This window comes from Camellia sinensis, chromosome 2 (genome assembly GCF_055761805.1).
Source record: "Camellia sinensis isolate YWXY chromosome 2, ASM5576180v1, whole genome shotgun sequence".
Taxonomy (NCBI): Eukaryota; Viridiplantae; Streptophyta; class Magnoliopsida; order Ericales; family Theaceae; genus Camellia; species Camellia sinensis.
In genome coordinates, this window is record NC_138962.1 from 195,675,521 (window position 1) to 195,699,333 (window position 23,813).

Consider the following 23,813-nt stretch of genomic DNA (forward strand, 5'->3'; position numbering starts at 1 on the left):
GGGCCTCAAAGTCATCATCGATGCCTTTGCCCTCCACCGAGTTACGAAATCTGAGAAAGTCTCTTTGGTCTCCTGCCTCGTTGTTTCGAGATCACGAGTTGTAATCTCGATCTGGGTATTGTACGAGTACTGTGCGACAAAGGCCTCGGCCATTTCATCCCAACTTCTTTTTACCTCATCTTCCAACTTCGCGTACCAGATAGCGGCCACACCCGACAGGGTTCGGCCGAACAGCGAAAGCTTTTGTGGTCGGGTTAGGCCCATTGGCCGCAGTATATCTAAGAATAACCGAAGGTGGACCATGGGATCCCTTGATCCGTCGAAACGATCAATCTGCGGCATCTTGAATCTATCTGGCAACGTTACGGCCACATCGGTATATCCGTCCTCGATATCCGGAATAGCCTTTACTCCTTGTGATTTCTTGAAAAGCTTCTCGAGCTTGCTCAGTTTTAGAGCTGTATGGTCTATTTCGAACTCGAAGGGAGAGTCCGGGTGGTTGGGTGTATGGGTCTTGGACAGTTGAGGCGAAAGCGGGGGCGGAGCTGGCCCCGTTGGAAGGTCTGTGTCCTCTTGGATGTTCTGGACATTGGGTAAGGTGTTCTGAGTGTTTGGCAGGGCATTCTAGACAGTAAGTGCCTGCTCGGGTAACGGGACCCCTGGTGGAGGAGGAACTTGATGTGAGGCAGATGCTGCATTTTGCTGTTGCAGTCTAGTGATTGGCTCGGCCTGCTGAGCCATGACTGTGGCCTGTTGTTTAGAGAACTCTGCTTGGCGGGCAGCGTCCTCCTACATTTGTTTCATGCTCTCTTGGAGCTGGCGCATCATTTCTTCCATCCTGGCAGTATTCTACTGATCTTGCTGACTGACTGGTATGTGTATCTCTATGGCAGAAACTAAAACCTCAGCCTGACTATTCACTGCTAGGGTGACCACTGTTCTGGTAACCTCTGCTCAGACACACTGCGTCTTCTTGACCTTCTTCTGACAACTGGGGGTAAAGAATGAAACACTGGCTGTCCGTCAACTAGATCCTCGGATTGATTGAGCCGGCGACCTCTTGTCCAAAGTGCTTGGGGAATATCTACTGGGTCGGAAGCAATTGTGCTAAAACTGCCCTAGTAAAAAGATAAATAAAGCAATAAGGAAATAAATAAATAGATAAACGGACAGCATAACAGCTTAAAGTAAATACACAACACACGGCTGGGCATAACAACACACGGTCGATAAGCTGAATACACACTGTCCTCAAACACTGATCATTATCCCTGAATCGCTGTCCTCGAAAACTGAATCTCTGATACCCGCAGATAACTGATTCTCAAACACTGACTGATGCCCGCAGGCCTGGTGCCCAAACTCATAAACTGATACATGCATTTTCCCTGTAGAGACGCACTCTTACAGCACATAACAGATAAGTGAGAGCCAAAACACCCCTATGTTGGGGTAGGGTTTCCCTGTCCTATTTTGTCAGGAACTAGGGTTTCACTACGCACGCAACGGTTTCAAACAACCTAAATCGGGTAAGCAACTTGTCCTAGATTGGAATGGTCACTATGGATTCCGAATATGCACTAGGTCGAATGGTCAAAAGGGTGCCTCGGTAAAACCGGGGTTTGTGTTCCCATACTGGCAGAGCCCACAACCGGTCAGCCTTATGGTCATGTCTTGACAAGACAAGCCTCCGACAAACCGTTCAGGAATAGCAGATGGAAAACACGGTGTCCTAGGCGCACCAATGCAAATGCAATGCAAAGAAACACATAAGTGTAGTCAAAATCAGATATCATGAGTTCGAGTCAAGTTCTCTAAACTCCCCAGCAGAGTCGCCAGAAACTGTAGATGTCCCCAAACGCCCCGGAAGGAACGAGTCCCCCGTTCCGTTCGATATTGGGCTCACTACAGTTCAGGACTCTAAAATTGTCACGGTTCTAAATCTGAACCAAAGAGTCCAAATCCGACAAATCGTTTTGGGAAAACAGATTTTGAAAGAAGTGCCAAACATGGACTGCTTTGCCAGATACAGAGTCGCCACCTAAATATTTTATTTTGGAGAAATTTAGGAAACCCTGACTCGTTTGCCTAAGGCCACGTGTCCGTCATCACCAAAGTTGCCTCGGCTCGGGAACTTGGGTACGATTGGGAAAGGTCACTTTGTAAGCACCCCCGCTCGCCCGATCAAAGATCGGCCTCTACTAACCATGATATCTATTTTTGAAAACATTATGCGTTCTTATTCCGATTATTAGCCTAGATTTACTATGTGATGCGCACAGCATATAAGTATAGACTGGATCGCTTGAATTGAAACAAAACATTTCATGTTTGTTTGTTTGAAAATGGTTTGATGGTGCTACTCACAAGTAGGCTAAGACGTGGATTTGCCACCCTCAGGTGAGCTTAGAAAACATGATTTTGCCACTATCTAGTGGGCTTAAAACTCACAATTAATGAATTGTTCCAATTCAAATAACCCAACCTTCACCCACAGGCATTCAGGCAGTTTATATCACATCAGTACATAGCCTCATGGTAAGCATGCTATTATGGCAGTCACTCACACGCATGCAAGGATACTAAAGCATAAAAACTTACCGAGTACTCCAAGCCAAAACAGAAACTAATTAGAAATCCATGCATGATCCTAATTATACAGAAATGCCTAATGCAACACATGCAAAAGTGCAACTATAGCAGGCTCGGCTATTCTAGACATGGCATATGAAATGCTACAGCTAACATGTATTCAACTTGGAATTGAAAATACAATGCAGTTAGTATGATGCGCCGAACCCGGTGCATGCAAAACAGATGAATGAATGCAAACATGCTATCATACTGTATGCTAATTGAAACATGCTCTAATCTAACCATCATAAGCGGGTAAATAAAAGGGAGAAAGACGTGAGGTTGGAAGACATACATCACACACACACACACTTATTACAACATTGCCCTCGCGCAGAGGGTCCGAATAAATAATATACAGTCCGGAATGAATATTACAGTCCAAATATATACAAAACCCTAATTAATTAACAAATTAAATTAGGAAAGCAATAAATTGGCATGCAAGCCAGGGACTGCCTCAACTCTGCTCCGGATGATGGATGATGCATGCTTGAGTTGCCTTGTGCGAAAATCCACTGCGATGCCCCAATTAGCCTTTGTTTGCAATTATTCTCAGGATGCGTGTCAAGCTTCGGAAGGCTGCTGATTCTTGATTTGCTGTAACAGAGAGCAAGAAAGGGGCATGGAAAAGTATTTTTACATATATATGCATGACTACCTTTCAGGGAGCGTAGTCATCGGTCCTCGTGCCACCAATCACGCATATCGATGCATGATGACCGAGGAGTCGAATTGCACGACTCAATATGAAATGAATGCACATATAAACACAACAAAACCTAAACTCCATCATGAATAATCCGGAGTGTCGGTGATTGGGAATTGAGACACGTTCCGTCACTCGAAGTACGAAACGTCCCTCGTTTCCCGTGCTCGGGCTAACTCCTATCCCAAGAACAATGTAATATGCATGACATGCATAAATCCAACTAATATACAACCTAGCACCATTACGCCAAAATTGGGCTTTAGCGACGATTTTTTACCGCCGTTAAAAACTATAAAACCGCCGTTAAAGCCTTTAACGACGGTATTAACGGCGGTTTTGTTACTGCCGTTTATGCGCATGTCGGAAAAAGTACAACCGTTGTGAAAAGGTAAATTACCATCGTTAAAAGTCGACCAAAAACGGCGGTAACATAGGATCAAAAACGGCGGTTTTTTACCGCCGTAAATAGGTTCAAATTTTTCAAAAAATAATTCTTTCTTCTTGCACTCCCCAAGTCTTGAACCCTCAACCTCTCTTCCACCCACACTAACCACTCTACCATAGCCACTCTTCATGAAATATATTCCCTAAATAAATATTTAAACATTACTTTTACTTTATTGTAGATGGTTTCGCCGGAGCTCGCCGGAGTTTCGCCGGAGCACGCCGGAGTTTCGCCGGCAAAGACAGCCGTCATTAACGGCGGTAATGATTGGGCATTAGCGGCGGTTTTGTTACCGCCGTTAAAAGTGAGCATTAACGGCGATTTTTTTAACGGCGGTAACAAAACCGCCGTTAATGATACCTTTAACGACAATTTTCGTTACCGCCGTTAATAGTACCTTTAACGACGATTTTTGTTACCGCCGTTAAAAAAACCGCTGTTAATGCCCTGTTTTGACGTAGTGCACGCACGATGCTATGAAATGGCATACACGATGCACGAGATAACATGGCATACACAATGCGCTAACATACGGCCTAGCATACACAATGTTATGAAATGAAATGGCATACACAATGCAATATGGGCTTACACCAACGTGAGTGAATCTCGGCCGCACTCACATAGGAGGCCATTGGATGAAAACGAGACACTCGAGATGCGTGCACACGTGCACACAAACCGAGGACTAAACCTAAGGCACAAATGCCACTCTAACAAAACATGGCAGGGCATGGAATATGGCATACAAGCATGCAAATTTCAGTACCGAAATATGATGCAAAACAGCTTCGAAACATGGCAATATGGTACCCGATGCATGAAATGAGACCCGAAACGCAAAACTAGGCACACGCAATGGCCTATAGCTATACAAAGCATGCATTATTTGAAAATGAAGTGCAAGGACAGAATCAAGGCAGTCCCAAAACATGCATATTTTCAGTTTTAAGTAAGGCCAAAAAGTGAACACAAATAGGGCTAAGTTACTATGCAAAAATGGCCCCGTAAGAGAGATAATGAAGCAAGTAGCATCTGCTGGCCCTAAATGGCCAAGAGCCCTTTAACAAAGTTGAATAGGGGCTCAAAATGAAGCACTTTACAGTTTACAACAAGCCACGAAAACAAACACAAGTATGACTAAACTATTGTGCAAGAAATGGACCAAAAGGGAGACAAAGAAGCAAGTGATGGTTACTGGTCTCAAACAGAGGAGGGCCCTTCAACAAAGTTGAAGAGGGGCCCAAAACATGGTATTTTACAGTTAGTGACCAAACCTAAAACAGTGCATATACAAGCTTAAAATACTATGCAAAATAAGGCCTAAAAAGAGGTTTAAACACAAAGAGCAAAAAAGGAGCTTCAAAAAGCAAAAGTCCCTTGATAAAACATGAAGAGGGGGTCAAAATAAGGCTATTTACAGTTCGGACCAGAGCCCAAAAATACAAGCACAAGAGGCTAACAAAATATGCAAAAATAAGGCCGAAAGAGGGATAAAGAGGCAAGTGACAAAAAGAAGCCTCAAACAGTGAAAAGCCCTTCAACAATGTTGAAGAAGGGCTCAAAATAAGTCACTTTTCAGTTTATGACCAAGCTCAAAACAGTTTACAAATTAGCCTAAAATACTATACAAGAAAGAGGCATACAAGAGAAGTAAAGAAGCAAGTGGTAGCTAGAGACCTTAAACATGGAAGGACCTTTAATCAATCATGAAAAAGACATCAAAACATGACTATTTTCAGTTAGGGTCGGAGCCTAAAAATGTAAGCAAGTATGGCTTAGATATAGAACAAAATAAAGCATAAAAGAGGGAGAATGAAGACTCACCCTTGTAGACCAAGCTTCAGTAGCTCTTGGCTTGAGAAAAAGTGCTCCTAAGCTCTGGAAAACCAGCTCCAAGTGTTGGAAAGGATGGTGGTGGTGTGGTGCTATGTGGTAGTGTAGAAAGGGGTGTGGGATTTGAGGGGTTTTGAGGGTTGGAGTGTAGAGAGAGAGAGAGAGATGCAATGCAAGAGCCTTAAAACAAATTTTGTAACCCTTCAAATGGGAGCTGGTGGGCCTGGATATATAGGCAAAAGAGGGTGGAAAAAAGGGGGGGAATGGAATTCAAGTTTCCCCCCAAAAGTTAGCCCCCTCGGATACAAAATCTGGGGGGAAACAGAGGGCATTTTCGTAAAGTACCTGGAGAGAGGATTATGGCCGGCCGGTTTCCTAGGGTTTAGGTGGCCGGTCGGCCTTCCCCATGGCCGGTCGGCCAAGGGTCAAAAGGGTTAATGAAGGTTAATGGCCGGCTATGCCAAAAAGAGGGCCTTTCAAGTGTGCACAACACAACCATGTGGTCAAAAACTGGAGAGAATGAACCAGGAGAGAGAAAATGCCACTTTTAGGAGGGGTTCAAAAGGGTCACACACAATTACTGGCCAGCCATATGATATTGGTGGCCTCCCAGGTGTGTACAACACAAATATGTGGTTTAGGGCTGGAAAAAGTGGCCTTAGGGTGGTCAACATTGGCTTTCAAGTGAGAAAAACGGGCGACGGAGGGCGATGGAGGAATAAAACTGGTTGTCAAAACAATTACTGGCCTCCTACCCTTCTACGACCTCCTTAGCAGTGAAAATAAGGTCTCCACCAAAAATGAGCCCAAACCGATGCAAAATGAAGGTTCAGGAGCCGAAACGCACAGCCCGAGGCCCCGAAAACTGACTGTTAGGCACCGGAAGTGGTGTTCGACCACGAAATTGGTCTCTCGGGCCACAGTGTCCCTCAAAAGGAAGCAAATAAGATGCATGCCAAAAACCGGAGCAAACGGAGGTGGTTAAGCGGTCCCGAACCGAGGCACACGGCCAACGGCTCCGAAAAATCAGAAACCGGACTCCAAACGGGCAAAATGGCCTACGACCACGAAACGTAGCTTACGGCCATTGAGAGATGATCTATGAGACCTCTCCCTCCCTTCGGGAAAAGAAAACAGAGAAAACAGAGCTTGGTTCGCAAACCGAGCAAAGCATGAAAGAGTCTGGAAGTCCGGAGGCGAGGCTCGCAGCCGAGACTCTGAAACCTCTGAACGAGCACGATATGCAACATCACCAAGCGCTCAATCGGTGACGTCTGAGTTTTAAGGTCGGTCAAAAATGGGGTGTCTACAAGAGCGCTCTCATTTTATAGAGAGAAAAATTTTCGGTCCTTTCCTGTACTTCATTAACGTTTAGAAAAGCATTCCACATCTCTTCATGAGTTGCTACAACCTTCACCACATTCTACATACAAAATAGGGCGAATAGATTTAGAGGACATAAATTGATGAAAAGAATGTTCATGACAATAACTGCTTAAAACGTTAAGCTCCTTGTCACATGATTAAATGATTCAAATGATCAGCCAATAATATTTTTGTGTGTGATCAAGGTTTTAAAAAGCGGCCACACGTAACGATTGTGGTGGTTATCGCCGCCCTTAACGGCCACTTTTGCAGTGTGATTGAAATTCACAAGTGTGTCAACCGTAACAATCGTAACGGTGCCGTAACGGTCTTTTACACATCGTTACGTAACGGTTCCAAATTGCGTCTTTCGAAAAAACACAAAAAAAAAAAAGAGCTAAAAATGGGAAAAGAGGGATAGAGAGAAGAGGGAAGATAAAGAAAAAAGATGGAGGAGCAAGAGATAGAGAGAGAGGAGAGGAAAATGAAAAACATGTTATTGATTTGTTGAACCTGTAAAACCTATGCTATTCTATTCAACTGCTATCACTCAACGATTTTGTTTGTGTGTCTATCTATATATTGTTTGAAAATAATAATAATAAGTGTAGTCATTATCTATTTGGCTTGGTTAAAATATGTGTATATATATATATTTAGGCTCTTATTTGTTTTCTTACTGTTGTCATTATTTATCTTAGTGATTGATTTTTTGTATAATATAAAGTCATTAATTAATAAAATAAAATATAAAAAACTCAGTTTATAGTAATTTAAAAATATGAAATATGTTAGATCATATTTAAAAATTTACAAAAATTGATTAATATTTATTTTAAACCCAATAATATGATCATAGAAAAAAAATATATAGATATTAGTAAGTTTTTTTCAAATTGTGCGAAAAATAAAAAAATTCACGGTTCCGGTTACCGCAACCGTTATGCTACGGCTTTTACATCCCGCAACTGCAACCGCCCCACCGCCGCGGTTACGACGACCACAATTGCTTTTCATAACCTTGTGTGTGATTTATTAAGAGTCTTTTATTCTTTCTATTCAAACCCAAATCATACTTTTTTTTCAAGAAAAAGATAAGCAACTTGGTCCTATAAATGATTTTAAATATTGAATGATATATACCAATATCGGCTGATACGAATTGTTTTTATGGCCTCTAATACCGACTCCGGTATAGCAGAGGAAATAAAAATCACATGCATACCGACCTGGTTGGTGATATGTATCACTTCATAGCTAACTTCTGACCCAATTCAGAGATGACAAGTTAGGCCAGTTCTTTTTATAGCGGATGATTTTTAAATTTTTACGGCCGCGTCATCCAATACCTTTGTTGTGCTATTTAAAACATTAGTTGTGAGTGTACCTCACATCATTAATTGCTTCTCATCATTGAAAGCATAATGCCTTTTAGGACGTGATTCAAGAGTTAATGCAATCCCAAGTGGGAAATGGATTGTTTCAAACCGTCCAACATTCCAAAAGCTTTTTGAATAGTCATTCCTTTAACAGATTCCAGCTTTCCTAGACCATCAAGGCTAGAAATCAATGGAAGTGAACCGACTTTTGATCCAGCTTCAGATTGAAAAGAACTGTACAAGGTGTCATAAGATAGATAGTATTAAGATCAGAAGCATTCATATCCAAACTAGGCAAGGGAACCCAAATCAACTAGTGCGAAACAAAACTGCACTCTGAAACATTTCTTTCTCTCTGAATGTATAGAAAATTGTATATATATATATATATATATATATGTAAAATACGAGAACTATTGAAGAATAATTATTTTTTTTTATCAGCAAAAAAGAACACTTTATTGATGAAAAATGCTAGTGAGAGATATCACAGGGATTTCCGCACTACACAAACCTCTTTATCCGGACTTGGGATAAAAATGAAACAGTGAGCTCAACACATGCGGATTAATAAGTAGAAAAAGAACATAGATGTATATTCTTTTGCCTTTCATAGACAAATTGTAAACATAAAACTACACAAATAAACAAATAAAACCTGCATAAGAATACTTCTTAACCCAATATTTTTCTACTAACTTACGTTGTAAACCCTGAGATGGTTGATTTGACTTCATCTCCAGATGGAACAGAAAGTGGTATGTGGGAATTGGCTGGAATCTGAAAGTTAACCTCAGAAGAAGTTGATGCTTCCATGGCTGTTTTAAAGACACAAAACCAAATGTAATTAAGTTCACCATGAAATATATTGTAGAAAGATCCCAACAAATATATAACTACAAATTCTATATAATAAGTTTGGCTGGACATGAATTTGCCCTAGTAAAGGTATGCAGAGTTGGCACTATGGTCTCCTAAAATTTGATTAAAAAATAAAGTATCCAATTAGTTTAAAAAATCAAAATATTTTATTAAAAAATTCATAGTAGAATAGTAAATTGATCATATATACTAAGAAATTGATAAGCTTGGCTTGATTGGCATTTGGATTTGGATTGTCCAGCATTCATCATGCATATTAAGCCATTTGTACTAATTCCATCCAAGTGGGTTTAAGATGGTTGGATGGCTGAATGAATGCCTGGCAAGTAACATCTTTGTACCTCTCGGGAAACTTCCCTGATAAAAGGTCTGTTGCTAGAGAAGTTATTTGGTGGTCCTTGACATTGAGGAGCTTCTACACACCATCCTCCTTAGTTCACACCATTTTTTTATGTTTTTAATTACGATTGTGCCCCACAAACAAATTACCATCAAGGACAAAAGATACACACCTTCCCTCCTAACCCCACCATTGCTAGCTACCAACCCTTGCCACTACAAAACCCTAGCCATTGCTATCGCCATCGTCACATAATCGTGATTCCGCTAGCTGCCCACCACCGTAACTCCCCTCAGTAGCCCCTAATAAAGGAAAAGAAGAAGGAGGTGCAGGCGATGGAGAGGGGACAACATGGGAGGAGGTGGGGCTTAGGCAGCGGGCAACAGGGACAGGAGGGGCTGCGCAAGCATGGGGGCTACACTGATGAGGGTGGCGGAGGGGAAAGGGTTAGGTTCAGTTGAAGATAAGAATATGGGGATTGAGTGGTGTGCAAAAAAAAAAAAAAAAAGTCTGTGAATTGAATAATGATGTCAATTGAAGAAAAAAAAGGGCGTGGGAAAAAAAACTCCCTCGGCATTGTGCCAACGCCCCAAGAGTCGCAATCACTTGAAACTTTACATGATTATGTGACTCTTGAGCAGGGGTGTGTGTGGGTCGGTTTAGGTCTGAACATACAACCTTAACATCTTCATTTTCTTAATTTTTTTTATATTTTAATTTCAACAGCAAAAAAAAAAAAAAATTATTTATTCCACATCCCAACACAACAAATATATTAATCAATACATGATGTTAGTCGAAATCATACTTTACAAAATAATATAAAAAAGAATCAAATTAAGCAAAAAAATAAAAATAAAATAAGCAATAAAAATAAGAGGTGAGTATCATCTGATTAATGGTATTAAGGTTAAGGAGAGATTGCTTGTAAGCAAGTGCAAGGTAATTTTTTCATATACATATAGGCAGGTTGGGTTGGTTTGTAGACAAGTTGACAAAAGACTATATCTCAAATGCCATGTCATGTATTGATCCATGTCTTCAGCCTCTAAGGCATAGCTTGCCTTTACTGGCATTGTGAGAGTAACCACTTTGTTGGTGGCCATATTTATTTGAGCAATTTTCTTATTATCCTTCTTATCAAGTGTAGTGCATTCACCTTCATCAAATTTCACCAAATATCCTTTTTTTTGTATCAATTGGCCCACCCTTAATAGATTTTGAGTTAAACTATTAACATAAAAAACATCATGGATTAGCTTGGTGTTACCTCCCGTTGTTTGCACAGCAATGGTGCCCTTTCCTTTAATGTTCTGAACCTTCATATCTCCAAGCTTTACTTAGGATTTTACTCCTTCATCCAAGCTAACAAAGCTGCTACTGTTTCCCATCATATGGTTGCTGCATCTGCTGTCAATATAGCACGCGTCTTGTTGAGCGTTTATGTAAGGATAGAACTGTTGGTTTAAAGATTCACGCTTTTCTGAAAAGTTAGCTTCATCCTTCATATGAAACCAACAATCTTTTTCAAGATGGTTAGGATTCTTGCATCCTGTGCATTTTTGGAAATGGCAGTCCATGCTTCCATGATTAGTATTCTTGCAAAATTTGCAGCGAGATTCAGATTGTGATATACCTCTTGCAGGCCATTGAGTATGCCTTTTTCTTTCTTCTCTGTGGCCACGATTAGATTGGCCTCTCTGAAATTGATTGCCTTGATTTTGTTTCTTGTTTCCTCCATCCTTATTCTCTGACATATTCATCTTTGTTTGAAAAGATTGCTCCAACTGATCAGAAAATCTATTCATTTTCTCTTCACCCACTTGAAGGAAACCCATTAGTTCATGTAAACTAAGAGTTGATAAATTTGCAGATTCTTTTATGCTGGCCACCACACGATCATATTTAATAGGAAGGCTTCTCAAGACTTTTTCTACTACTCTCTTATCTTGTACTATACCTCCACAAGCCTTCAACTGATAAATGACAGCAAAAACTCTTGAATAGAAAATTTCGACGGACTCACCTTCCTTCATCATCAAATTGTCAAATTCTCTCCATAGAGTTCGAAGTTTGACAACGATAACCTTTGCCGATCCTTGAAACTCATTCTTCAAAATCTCCCATGCTTCTTTAGATTTTGTTGCAGCCATTATCTTTGGAGCAATTGTTTTCGTGATTGCTTGTTGAATGTAGTACAAGGCTTTGGCATCTTTCAACTTCTCCTTCCTTGCCTCTGACCATGCTGAATATTCTTCTTGGCTCTGAGAGCTTTCATAGCTATTTTCAACCAAATCCCACAGATCTTCTGATTTGAAAAGGGTTCTCATTTGAGTGCTCCAAAAATTGTGATTTTCTCCTTCAAAAATTGGTAGTCCAGCTGGTGAATATTTGAAGGTTGTAATGCTAGAACTTGCTGCCATTCTTTGGACTTTTGGACCTTAGCTGTTTTGTTTTGTAGGACCTTCAATGCTCTGATACCACTGTTAGGTTGTTGCAGGGTGTGATGGGGCAGCAAGAATTCAGGAGAGTTAGGGAAGAGAAGTTCTGTGCAGAAATTTGTAAAAATCTGGAAATTTGTTACAAAAAATTGTGGGTTTTTATTGTGACAAAGAAGATGAAAAATATGTTCTCACTTCAAGTTATTTGCCTCTGTTGGGTTGCATAGCTGAATAAATTAGATGCCTATTAACACTTGTTTACAGGTCATTCTAGAGTGCAACTAACTCACTCTAGCTACTAACTACTAACAAAAGAATTTTCAGAATTGATTTTCATCAAAGTTCCACTATTTCGCCTTGCACCAATCAAAAAATGTGTACTGTTCACACTCTGAGCTTGTGAAAGAAAATCAGACTCATCCCTTAAACCCTTTGTTTATTGTTTACCATTGAGTAAATGCCATATGTGAAATTCTCTCCATTCCAGTTGTTTTGCCCCTTTTCAAAATTGATATCCATCAAGTTTCCATTTTTAATCCAACAGATGATAACAATTAAATTTGACTCACGTGAATGCAATTTGGGTTTTGTAGTTGTCTCATTTTTAAAAATTGATGCTATATAATTTATTGTTCGGTTTATTTTTATGAAATTTTAGTTAGGAAGGTTGTCATCTTTTTTTTTCTTTTCTTTTTTTTTTAAATCAAAGCATCATCCTCTATCTAAATACCTTGAGACCTATGTGCAACAGTTATCTTTGGCATTAGAGTTCCAACAATAAACTTTATTTCATGAGGGTTAAACTATTCGTTCCGCAATTATGCAAAAAATATCTTTTTTCTGTAGCTGATAGTCCTTCTTTAGTAGCATGTGCTATTTTTGCATTGTTAATTATATCACATATTATGTCACACCCAGGATTTCTAAATCTAATGAGATGAACTAAAAGAACCTAAAAAGTCAAACCAATTAAAAAAGTCCATGATTACGTTCAAAATACAGTCAAAGGAATTCATTCCAGTTTTGAAACTTGCAAACTCGTTAATTTTAATCTTGATTCAAATTCCATTTTATTTGACAATCATCTAAACATGTTGGCAATGTTTCCAACTTTTAAAATTTCATAATAAAATTCATCTTTTCCCAAACAAAACATAAACTTCAATATATCAACACACAACACAGCCCCCCTTTTTTTTTCTAAGGTTACATATTCATTAAAATAAAGCCTAACCTAAGCATTCACTTCCAAAATCATTTTAGAAAATTATAAAGCATGTGAGCACACAGACAAGCTCTAATTCATATACTTCATTATTTTCAATAAAAATGTCACTTACTTGACATCCAATCTCCCATCTTTGACAACTAAACTGTAAAATGTCATCCAAAGCATATTAATCATGTGAACCTACTCCTCTAAGCATAAATCACATACTTTACAAAATTGATCTAAAATAAAGTTTCAAAGGTACATGGCTTTAAAAATAAAGCCCTAATCTACCAAAATGTTTAGAAAAATTATACATTTCAATAACATGGCATATAACACCTAATACTTCAAAATTTTCATTTTACATCATGGTTATCAAAATAGCAATGCAGATTGTAGGATCATACAATTCTATATTGTCAAAATGATAGTGTTATAGTAGGATCCCAAGTAGGATCGTGTGGGATAGTGTAAGATTTGTCATTTTTCACCTTATTTTTTATGTGTACTGTATTTTTACCTTATTTTAAATAGGAGGTACAATCCTATGATCTTTGATCCAATCCTACGACCCGACCCGACCCGATCCGATCCGATCCACAATACCCTCTCACCGATCCTACATAGAATCTCGATCTAAACAACTATCTAACACAAGATTGTTAAAATTGGGATCCTATGTGGGATCTTTGGGAGAGAGTCATGGATCGGATCATAATTTCAGTGCAAAATAAATTGAAAAATTGCCTATAATAATAATTTATGTAAAATAATTTTAAAATCATTATAAAAAAAATGATAATTTGATACAAGGCATCTTCTATGCTAAAATTTATTAGAGGAGATGCTTCCAGGGGGATTTATGGCCAAATATAAGAAATAAAAAACAAAAAAAAAAATTTGGTTGGAATGGGATCGTAGTAGAATTATGATCGTAGTACGATTCTACAAAATTTAAGATCATAAAGTGATCTGGATTGTTTGCCTCAATTGGGGTTATACAATTTAAGATCCTAATGAGATCCGGATTGTTTGGGCCAATTGGGGTTATACAATTGTAACATCCTACAATCTGCATCGTGATTAACCCCAATTGTACTCCTTTTAGGGGTTATGCCATTCAAGATAAACTAATTTTGAGTACTCCTTTTTTCATAGACTTTCAAGATAAAACACCTCTTAACAAGTGGTAGCATCAAACATCCCATTTTCATGATTTTTTTTTTAAAATTACCTAATATTGAAAATAAAACACATACATGGAACATCACAAAATTCCTCATCCAAGAACAAAATAACAAAAAATGCTTTTAAAATTAAGAACACCCTAAACGAGTTTACTTTAGAAAATCCTACCCTTTAAGTTTTACCACAAAATCAAAGAGATGAGATGAGGGGATTGAGTTTTACCCAAAAATTTGAGAAGTCCTCCAAGTGAGCAAGACATCAAGAGCGCCGCTTCCTCTTCAATGGTCAAAGAAGCACCAAGAGGGGCATTTGGGTTTTAAGTGTACAAGTGAGGGAGGAGAGGAAGGAGAGCCTAACCCTTTCAAGTCTTTCAACTCAAGAAGACAATGCTAAGCTCACCAGATGAACAGAGTCTCTTTGCCTGAGAAAAATGTGAAACAGAGAGACAGCTTTTGGTTTGTGAAAAAGCAAAGACTTAAAAAAAGTCTACGAGGAAAGCAAGAATTATTAAAAATTTTAGAGACAAATTACAATTAAAAAAAATAAAAATAAAAATAAAAAGATTTAATTTTTAGTTTTGTCAATTTAAATTTTAATATTTTAATTTATTTTCAATTTAAGTCATTTATTTATTTTTGTTAAGTAAAATTGACAAAAAAAAGATATTTTAGTCATTAAATTGTAAATATAAAGTGTTTAAAATATTATTTTTATTAATTTTAATGATTAAAATATCTATTTTTTCATTGATTTTAATCAATGAAAATAAACAAATGATTTATGTTGAAAATAAATTAAAATCTTAAATTGATAAAATTAAAAATTTATTTTGTTATAATGCTCAAATCTTGAGAATTTTTTTTTTTTGTAATTTTTCTAAAATTGTGTTTTGTAATATTTTGACGATTAAAAAATTACAATTTATATTAATCGGATTATTCCTTATTTCCAACAATGGTAAATTATCATATTTTAAAGACAAAATTTTCAGTTATACCATTGGTTCAGATTATTACATGAGTAACGTTACTTGATTTTTTGAGATTACTTCAATAATGAGAAAAAAGGGAGGAAGGTCACCAAAATTTTCATAGGAAGCTTTGCCACGTGCCAAATTGTCGTTGGTCCAAAAAGAATTGAGAACTGGAAAAAGAATAGGAAAATAAAATATGGTTCCGCTATGTAACTTGAAACTTCCGAACTCGAAATTGGCTCGAATTCAAAACGATGTTGTTTTGAATTATATATTTTTTTTTTCATAACTGGCAAAAGAAAGAAGAAAAGAGGAGAGGATCAGAGAGAAAGAGAGAGAGAGAATCATCCAATTAGACATCATCATCAACAACCAAAACCAATCCAAAAAATCAAACCCACCTAATCAGACATCATTATCAACAACCAAAACCAATTAGACTGTTCAAATCATCATCAACAATAACCATAACAACACATGCAAGGCAACCCATGACACTCTCCTCTACTTCAACCATCAACGTCCTCGTTGATGTAGTACAAAGCTGATGCTGCAGTGCGTGTACCGCTCCTCTGATGAGTCCAACACCTCTATGTTGATGGCCTACCTTCAACGTCTAACTCTTTTAGCCAAGCTCCCCTCATTGTTCTCTACTCAAATCCAGCTGAAATGCACTCCACTTGTTGCACCCTCTGCTGATGACTTTTCTCAAATGGCCTCTGCCAAAGCTCCTCTGAAAGTCTCTAAACTCTGCCCTTTGCCAATACTCTTGAAATGCCAAGCCCTCTTCTCGAATGGCCTCTCTGCCAATGCTCCTCCGAGCAAGCTCAAGCTCCTCTGAGCTAACTGAAGCTTCTCTGAGCTAACTCCTCCGGATGATGTTCCTCTATTCTTGAATGGCCTCTCTACCAATGCTCCTTCGAGCAAACTTAAGTTCCTCTGAGCAAACTCAAGCTCCTCTGAGCTGACTCGCAGTGGGTCGTCGCATCGCGACTTCAACATCATCATCATCAAACACAGATTTTCAAAATCAAAAAAAAAAAAAAAACAAAAAAACAAACACAGATCTACCACAACAACACACAACATCATTATCATCATCAAACACAAATTTTCAAAATCAAAAAAAAAAAAAACCAAACATAGATCTACATGGTCGCCCATCGTCATACCGTTGCCCATCACCATCTTGTACCGTCGCCTATCGCCATCACCAATCAGACATCACCAATCCAAAAAATCAAACCCACCTAATTAGACATCATCATCAACAACCAAAACCAATCAGACTGTTCAAATCATCATCAACAACAACCACAACAACACACAACATCATCATCATCAAACACAGATTTTCAAAATCAAAATATAAAAAAAACAAACACAGATCTACTACAACAACACACAACATCATCATCATCATCAAACACAAATTTTCAAAATCAAAAAAAAAAAAAAAAACAAAACAAACATAGATCTACATGGTCGCCCATCGTCGTATCGTCGGCCATCACCGTCTCGCACCGTCGCCTATCACCATCACCATCACCAGCCCACTCTCTTTCTCTTTCTCGCTCTCTATGTTCGCTCTCCCTCTCTTTCTTTTCTCTTCTCTCTCTTTCTCTCACTCTCTCTCTTCCTCCCTCCCTTGTTTCAGATATAAAAGAGGAAAGAAAGAAAAAAAAAATGCCCAAAACGACATTGTTTTGGACAGTCGAGCCATTCGGGGCAAAGATCTTTCGAGCTACGATGGATTATACAATAAAATAAATGTAGTCTGGCGTATCATTTAATTTAATAATTATGTAGCATCACTTTGTACTGTGAAGTAATTAGTTCGACTCTTTACAGAGAAATAAATTTAAAAAAAAAAATTAAAAAGGTTTGACATTCTTTATAATGGTGGCATTAGCGACACTTCTATAATTTTTGTCTGCACAACCTATTTCTCATTATATCTGTCGTCCGTAGAAAATTATTCACTCGAATTAACTCAACTATGTTGTTTATCAACTTCCGTTCTCCGTTTGTTAGGTGTGGTTTTTGGGATCCAACTAAAAAAAGTGGCATGTTTTTTCAAAATGTTTTGCTCTTTAGTTGATTTTTTTTAATTAATATATATAAGGATTATTTCAAAATAGTGAGACAGACAAAAAAAAATTATAAAAACATCTAAGGTGCAAGTGATTTGTTGATCTAAGTAAAAGGTTGTGAGGATGCAAGTGTAACTTGTACTCCATATTTGCGTAATTATTTTTTTAGGTATTTACGTGTAGATCCTAATAAGTAAATTTATTATCTAATAGGTCCTATGAGAAAAATTTGTCATAAAAAAGGTCACTAATTGTAAATTTTAGGGACAATTTATGAAAATTATGACAAAAAAAAAGTCGTTAATTGTCAATTTTAGCGATGTATGTAAAAAATTATTACAAAAAAATTATTTTTAATGACAATTTTAACAAGACTTATTTTTAATAAGACTTTATGGGAATTAAATCCAACTATCTATACTATATATTAAGCAAAATGGGATTTTTAACCCAAGCCTTGTGGGAGCTCCAATCTCCCAATCTAAATTTCTTGATTTTTTGATTTAAAAAAATAATAATAATAGCATTTATTAACTTCTCTTAACCCCCAAGTCTTACTCTCATAATAACACTTTAATACATTAAGAACAATCATAATTTTTTTTTTAAAAAAAATCCAACACATATGAATTCCTTGAAAAGTCTCAACACATATGATTATTATCCCTCATAATAACACTTTAATGCATTAAGAACAAGCATAAAAAAAGTTTCTTGAAAAGTCCAACACATATGATTATTATCAAAATATTAAACTTTAATATAATATAATAAAAAAAAAGACATTTAATTCCTTGAAAAGTCTAACACATATGATTATTATCAAAATATTAAAGTTTAATATAATATAAAAAAGGAAAAAACTTAAGGCATTTAAAAAAGAAAAAGAAAAAAAGAAGACATTTAAAAATCGCAATTCACATATATAGATAACTGAAAACACAATCTGTGCATAGCACAGATGATATGCTAGTTAAGACTTATTGATAATTTACTCTCTTTTTTTTTTTTTTCCATTGAAATGTAATTTCCCTATATATATTTTCTAATATTCTAGCCCCACAAGCCTTTGCTTTTTGGATGGCCAAAAGAGAGGCCTAACCACATAGGGATATCTTCTGAAGTTAGATCTGATAAGGAACTGAGACTCCAATAGTTATCTTCGGGTAGCCAAACAAGAGTAGGACTATCTATCTATCTATATATTATATAAATAAAAAAAAAAAATTAGTGAGGAGTTTTGTGAGAGCTTCAATATCTCATATTAATTTTTTTAATTTTAAACAATTGAGAAAATCTCCATTAGCTAACTTTAATTTAACCATATAAAAATAAAAGTCTAATTAGTTTATGATTTTTTTGATAATCCCAGATCAGAAAAAGAAGGAAAAAAATAAATTATTTCACTTATATAAAGTGTCACGCCCCAAAATTTAGAAAATTAAATATTAAAATTAGGACTAAATCTCAATCAATATTCTATCATCCAAATCCTAAGGGTGAAAAAAAAAAATCTAAATGTTTTTGTCTCAATTTGGTTCAAGTAAATTTTAATACTCAAAAAAAAATTACAAGGGATAAAAAAAAATTAACAAAGTGCCAGCCAAACCATCTATTGTAAATTCATAATTATTAAATACCTCCAACATTAAAGTAGTAACAAATAGTCAAAACAACTTAAATAATGTAAAAAGTTAGAAAATAACCCACAATGCCAAATTATCAACATATTAAGGTCATAAAAAAAAAATAACAAACTAATATCGACCCTAAAGTCAAGAAAACAAAAGAAGTCAGAGAGGCATGTCTTACAACTATAATTATTTCTCATCACCGTAATCCCAACAAATCCTGCAACGGAAGCTCGGCTGCACTCAAACAGAATGCACCCAAGATGCCAAGAGACAAAATGAGTCAGTATACAAGTATACTGGTATGAGTACAAGATTTGACATCCACGTGTCAACCAGACACAAACAAAAATGCATTTAATTCTTGTTACGAAACAAGACAAGCAGTTCCACTCGTACCGAGACAAATGGGTAGTTTTCCGAGATACGGTGGTATTTAGTTTTTTGCTCGTACATAACTAAATATAAATTGAGTATAAAATAAATAAAATATGATGGGTCATCATTAGATAAAAAGTTAGTAAGACCCACCATTCTGCAAAAATAAAGTTAGTATTATTTAATTATAAGTAAATTACTGAAGAAGTAATATACCGCTTCATACTTAAATTATTCGAATTGACCAAAACTCAAATAATAAAAATTGTACAAAATCAAATTTTCTTAAAGGTGATGCGGAAGGATTTAGTAAAAACTGAACAAGTTGAGAAAAAAAACTTGATAGAAGAACCTAGACGGAATCGACTGAAAAACATAAAGCTGAAAACGAAAAGAAACTGCTCTAAGATGATTTTTTTCGGAAAAGTTCAAGACACGAAAAGTGTTCAGAATAATGTCTTACTTTAATTTACATGAAATCAATGAAAATGAGCTCGCTTCGTGGGTTAAAAATAACATCTCAAGTCTGCATTGCTAAAATGAATAAAAACTATTGTAACCAAGATTATTCGATTACAAGTTCTAATTGATCTTTTAGTAAAAAGTAAAAATATAAAAATTGTTTAGGATTACATTTACATGTCTCTACCCAAATTTCATAATTTATTGAGATTGTTTACTAGTTTTTGAAATGTACAAATCAAAACAATTCAAAATATACCAATAAGTTCATATTTAATTTTTTGTACTTTAACTCCACCACTTCAGCCCTTCACTTTCGGCCTACACATATATCCCATGTGCCTCTCGTATACCTAACACGACTCCGAAGCCAAATTTGCACGGGAATATCGTTGTCTACTCTTGAAAACAAAGCAACAATATATATACACACAACCTCTCATTTACTCATGAGAACAAACATGACAATGTCGAGTCTAAGACATTTAAATAAATCTCATAATCCTTACTTTTTTTTTTTCTTAACAGTTACTCTCACCAACACTCAAATAAAATAACAATTCATGGAGTCATGGTGGAGTATACGGAATTTATCTATGGGTTCCTAGTTTATTTTAATTTCATATATCTATGAATGTGATTACATCCATAAAATAAATATATATAAAAATCATAAACTTTGCATATACAACTAATCAAAATAATTGAAAATCAATCTATCATCTACATACAAGTACAATATCAAACCAACATCAAATGAATAAAGATAAATAAATAACAACAAAAAAATAAACGCACTTATAATTATTTTTTAAAGATTAAAGAAATACTAAGAAAATTAATAAAAACACCAAAACAAAATCCTAACCCTTTCTTTTCTTTTTTTTTTTCTTTTTTCTTTTTTGTTCTCACTACCTCACCTATCTCTCTCTCTCTCTCTCTCTCTCTCTCTCTCTCTCTCTCGGCTTTCTCAGCTTCTTTGATGATCCTTTCGCTTTGTCCCTTTATTTTTTTTTTTTTAAGTAGCAGGACTCTTGTAACCTAATTTTCTATTATGTTATATTTTATTATATAAATACAACATTAAGATGAATATATATAACACCTTTCATATATATATATATATATATATATTTAGATTAATTATACATAATTAAATATTACATTAATTTTTCATATATCACTGCAATTAATAAAGCAATAAAAAAATAAGATAATAATAATAAATAATGACTTAAAAAAATATTAAGGTCGCTACATACTGATTTTCTTAATTTTAAACAATCAAAAAAAATCTTCATTGGCTAACTTCTATTTAATCATATAAAAATAAAACTCTAATTAGTTTATGATTTATTTTATAATCCCACATCGGGAGAAGAAGGAAAGAGTGAGCTGTTTCACTTATATAAAGTGAATCTTATACTCTCATTTAATATTATAGTGTTGTGAATAGTTCAGTTCAAGACAGTTTAAATTTTAATATAAAAACTCTAATTAGTCTATAATTTATTTGATAATCTCACATCGGAAAAAGAAAAAAAAAAGTGAGTTGTTTCACTCATATAAAGTGAATCTTATATTCCCATTTAATATTATAGTGTTGTACATAGTTAAGTTCAAGACAGTTTAAATTTTAAAATAAAAACTCTAATTAGTCTATGATTTATTTGATAATCTCACATCGAAAAAAGAAGAGAAAAATGAGTTGTTTCACTTATATAAAGTGAATTTTATACTCCCGTTTAATATTGTAGTGTTGTGCATGTTTCAATTCAATATAGTTTAAATTTTAAAATAAAATTTAAAAATTTTAATTAATTAATTTTTGTGTAAGTTAGTTGGTTTTTTAAACATGCTGATTAGGCTGAATTTGACTGATTTGTTAGTTTAACTGCGATTTTAATGGTTTTATCACAAGAGCAATAATTCATACTCCCTTAAAAGTCTCATCCCCACCATCCCCACAGACACGTGGGGGTTGGGGATTGGGAGATCAGAAAAAAAAAAAAGAAAAAAAAAATTGAGCCAATCAAATGCAAAGAAGGTGAAGGGGTGACCCCAAAGAGGGTCTCAACCTTTATTGTTATCACAATATATTAGCTAGATTTATTTAATTCGAAATAAACTTCCCGCCCAAATAATTATTAATTTTTTATTTTATAATCTGATTCCATATCGGGAAAATAAGGAAAAAGTGAATTTTTCACTTATATAAAGTGAACCTTTTGCTTCCATTTAATATTGTAGTATTGTGCATGCTTTAATTCAAAACAGTTTAAATTTTAAAATTAGAATAACATTTAAAAGTTTTGATTAATTAATTTTTGTATAAATTTGTTGATCTTTGACTTAGTCGATTACGTTAAACTATTTTTACTTTGATTAATTTGTTGGTTTAACTGCGATCTTAGCAGTTTTATCAAAATATATTAGTTAGATTTGTTTGATTAAAAAAAACTAAAGATTGACCTAATTAAAAATTAAATGACTGATATTATTTAATTTGAAATAAATTTTCTGTCCAAACAATTGTTAATTTTTATTTTATACGATCCCACATCAGAAAAAAAATGAACAAGTGATCGAGTTATTTTACTTATATAAAGTAAATTTATGTTCTTATTTATATTGTAGTGTTATACATGTTTCAGTTGAAAACAGTTTGAACTTTAAAATAAAATAAAATTTTAAAAATTTAATAAATTAATTTTTATGTAAGTTGGTTGGTCTTTTGACCAATTTTAACTATTTTATCAAAATATATATATATATATATATATATATATATATTGTTTTATTTCTAAAAGGTATGTTTAAATTTTATGACAAACTTTAACATAGAATAAACTAAAATTAAAACTAAAAAATTTATAAAACGAAATTTATTTTTATTTTATCATAATTATAATTTTTTTAATTTATTCTATTTTTTAATCTTTACCAAGTAAATTACGGTGTCTATTACTTATTGTGAACTTACAATATATAATTAATAACATAATAACTGCAATCTATATTCTAATAAAATGATTAAAATTTAATACATTCTATTTTATTTTATTTTTTTTGAAATAAATTTTATATTATTATTTAATTTTAAAATTATTTTTAATTATTCATTTAACCCCGTCGCACGGGTATAATTAAAGTGAAAGCGGAAGAACAACAATTGAAATCTAATCGATCAAAAAAAAAAAAAAAAGGAAGGTCATGAGCATCTCACGTGCAGTCCTTATTGGTACAAAAAAAATAGAACAATTTTTTTTTTTTTTTTGAAAAAAAAAAGAGACAGAAAAAGGAAAATAGAGTCTAACTTTCATTAAGTAAAATATTTATACAAAAAGTCAAGATGATCGGATATCTCTATCTATATGTTTAAATCAAATTTGTATTATAAAAAATAGATGACTATTCTTAAATTATATTTGTCATCTATTTTTTAAAAACAAATATGACTCAAATGTCAAATCATTTTATTTTTTGCATAAATATCTATATGTTTGAATCAAATTTATATTATAAAAAATAGATCACTATTCTTAAAATTATATTTACCATTCATTTTTTTAAAATTAAAATGATTCAAACATACATAAATATTCTACTGAACAAGTTCTAGAAATTATACAGTTCAGATCATCGAAATCGGTTTCAAAATGGGTCTACTATACCTAAACGCTCTTTCAAATTGAGATAACAATTTGAGAAAAGCCAATCCTTATGTCCTCATTTAGCATATTGGTTGGGGTAGCTTATTGGCTAAAATAGTCACAAAAAGACAAAATAAGCTAAAAAGTTAATAAGACAAAATGTCACATCCAAACCGTAATCATTTCAT

The 23,813-nt window shown here is 34.8% G+C and overlaps 1 protein-coding gene across 3 annotated transcripts; it reads right to left on the minus strand.

Annotated features, from left to right (window-relative positions):
* Positions 1 to 2,911: 2,911 nt before the first annotated feature.
* LOC114320763 (uncharacterized) lies at positions 2,912 to 14,878 on the minus strand. Of its 3 annotated transcripts, XR_014362242.1 has the most exons (4): positions 14,658 to 14,878; positions 10,864 to 12,076; positions 9,075 to 9,189; positions 2,912 to 8,605 (listed from the first exon to the last, which is right to left on the minus strand). XR_014362242.1 is itself a non-coding variant. In XM_082916514.1 (3 exons), the coding sequence occupies exons 1-3, from the start codon at positions 10,916 to 10,918 to the stop codon at positions 8,443 to 8,445; spliced, it is 333 nt and encodes a 110-aa protein (XP_082772640.1). In that variant the 5' UTR covers positions 10,919 to 13,784; the 3' UTR covers positions 2,912 to 8,442. The 3 variants fall into 3 exon arrangements, 1 of the variants encoding a protein (XP_082772640.1); XR_014362241.1 differs by lacking the exon at positions 14,658 to 14,878 and having other exon boundaries at positions 10,864 to 13,567; XM_082916514.1 differs by lacking the exon at positions 14,658 to 14,878 and having other exon boundaries at positions 10,864 to 13,784.
* Between the last annotated feature and the right edge of the window lie 8,935 nt (positions 14,879 to 23,813).

What these genes read in the sequence shown, in the direction of transcription:
- LOC114320763 (XM_082916514.1), bottom strand. Translation starts at nt 10,918, where the DNA reads ATGAAGGTTCAGAACATTAAAGGAAAGGGCACCATTGCTGTGCAAACA. An exon ending in TGCTGTGCAAACAACGGGAG is followed by an intron (nt 9,190 to 10,863) that starts GTAACACCAAGC and finishes TCTTTAAAACAG; the next exon opens with CCATGGAAGCATCAACTTCT. An exon ending in ACCATCTCAGGGTTTACAAC is followed by an intron (nt 8,606 to 9,074) that starts GTAAGTTAGTAG and finishes CACCTTGTACAG; the next exon opens with TTCTTTTCAATCTGAAGCTG.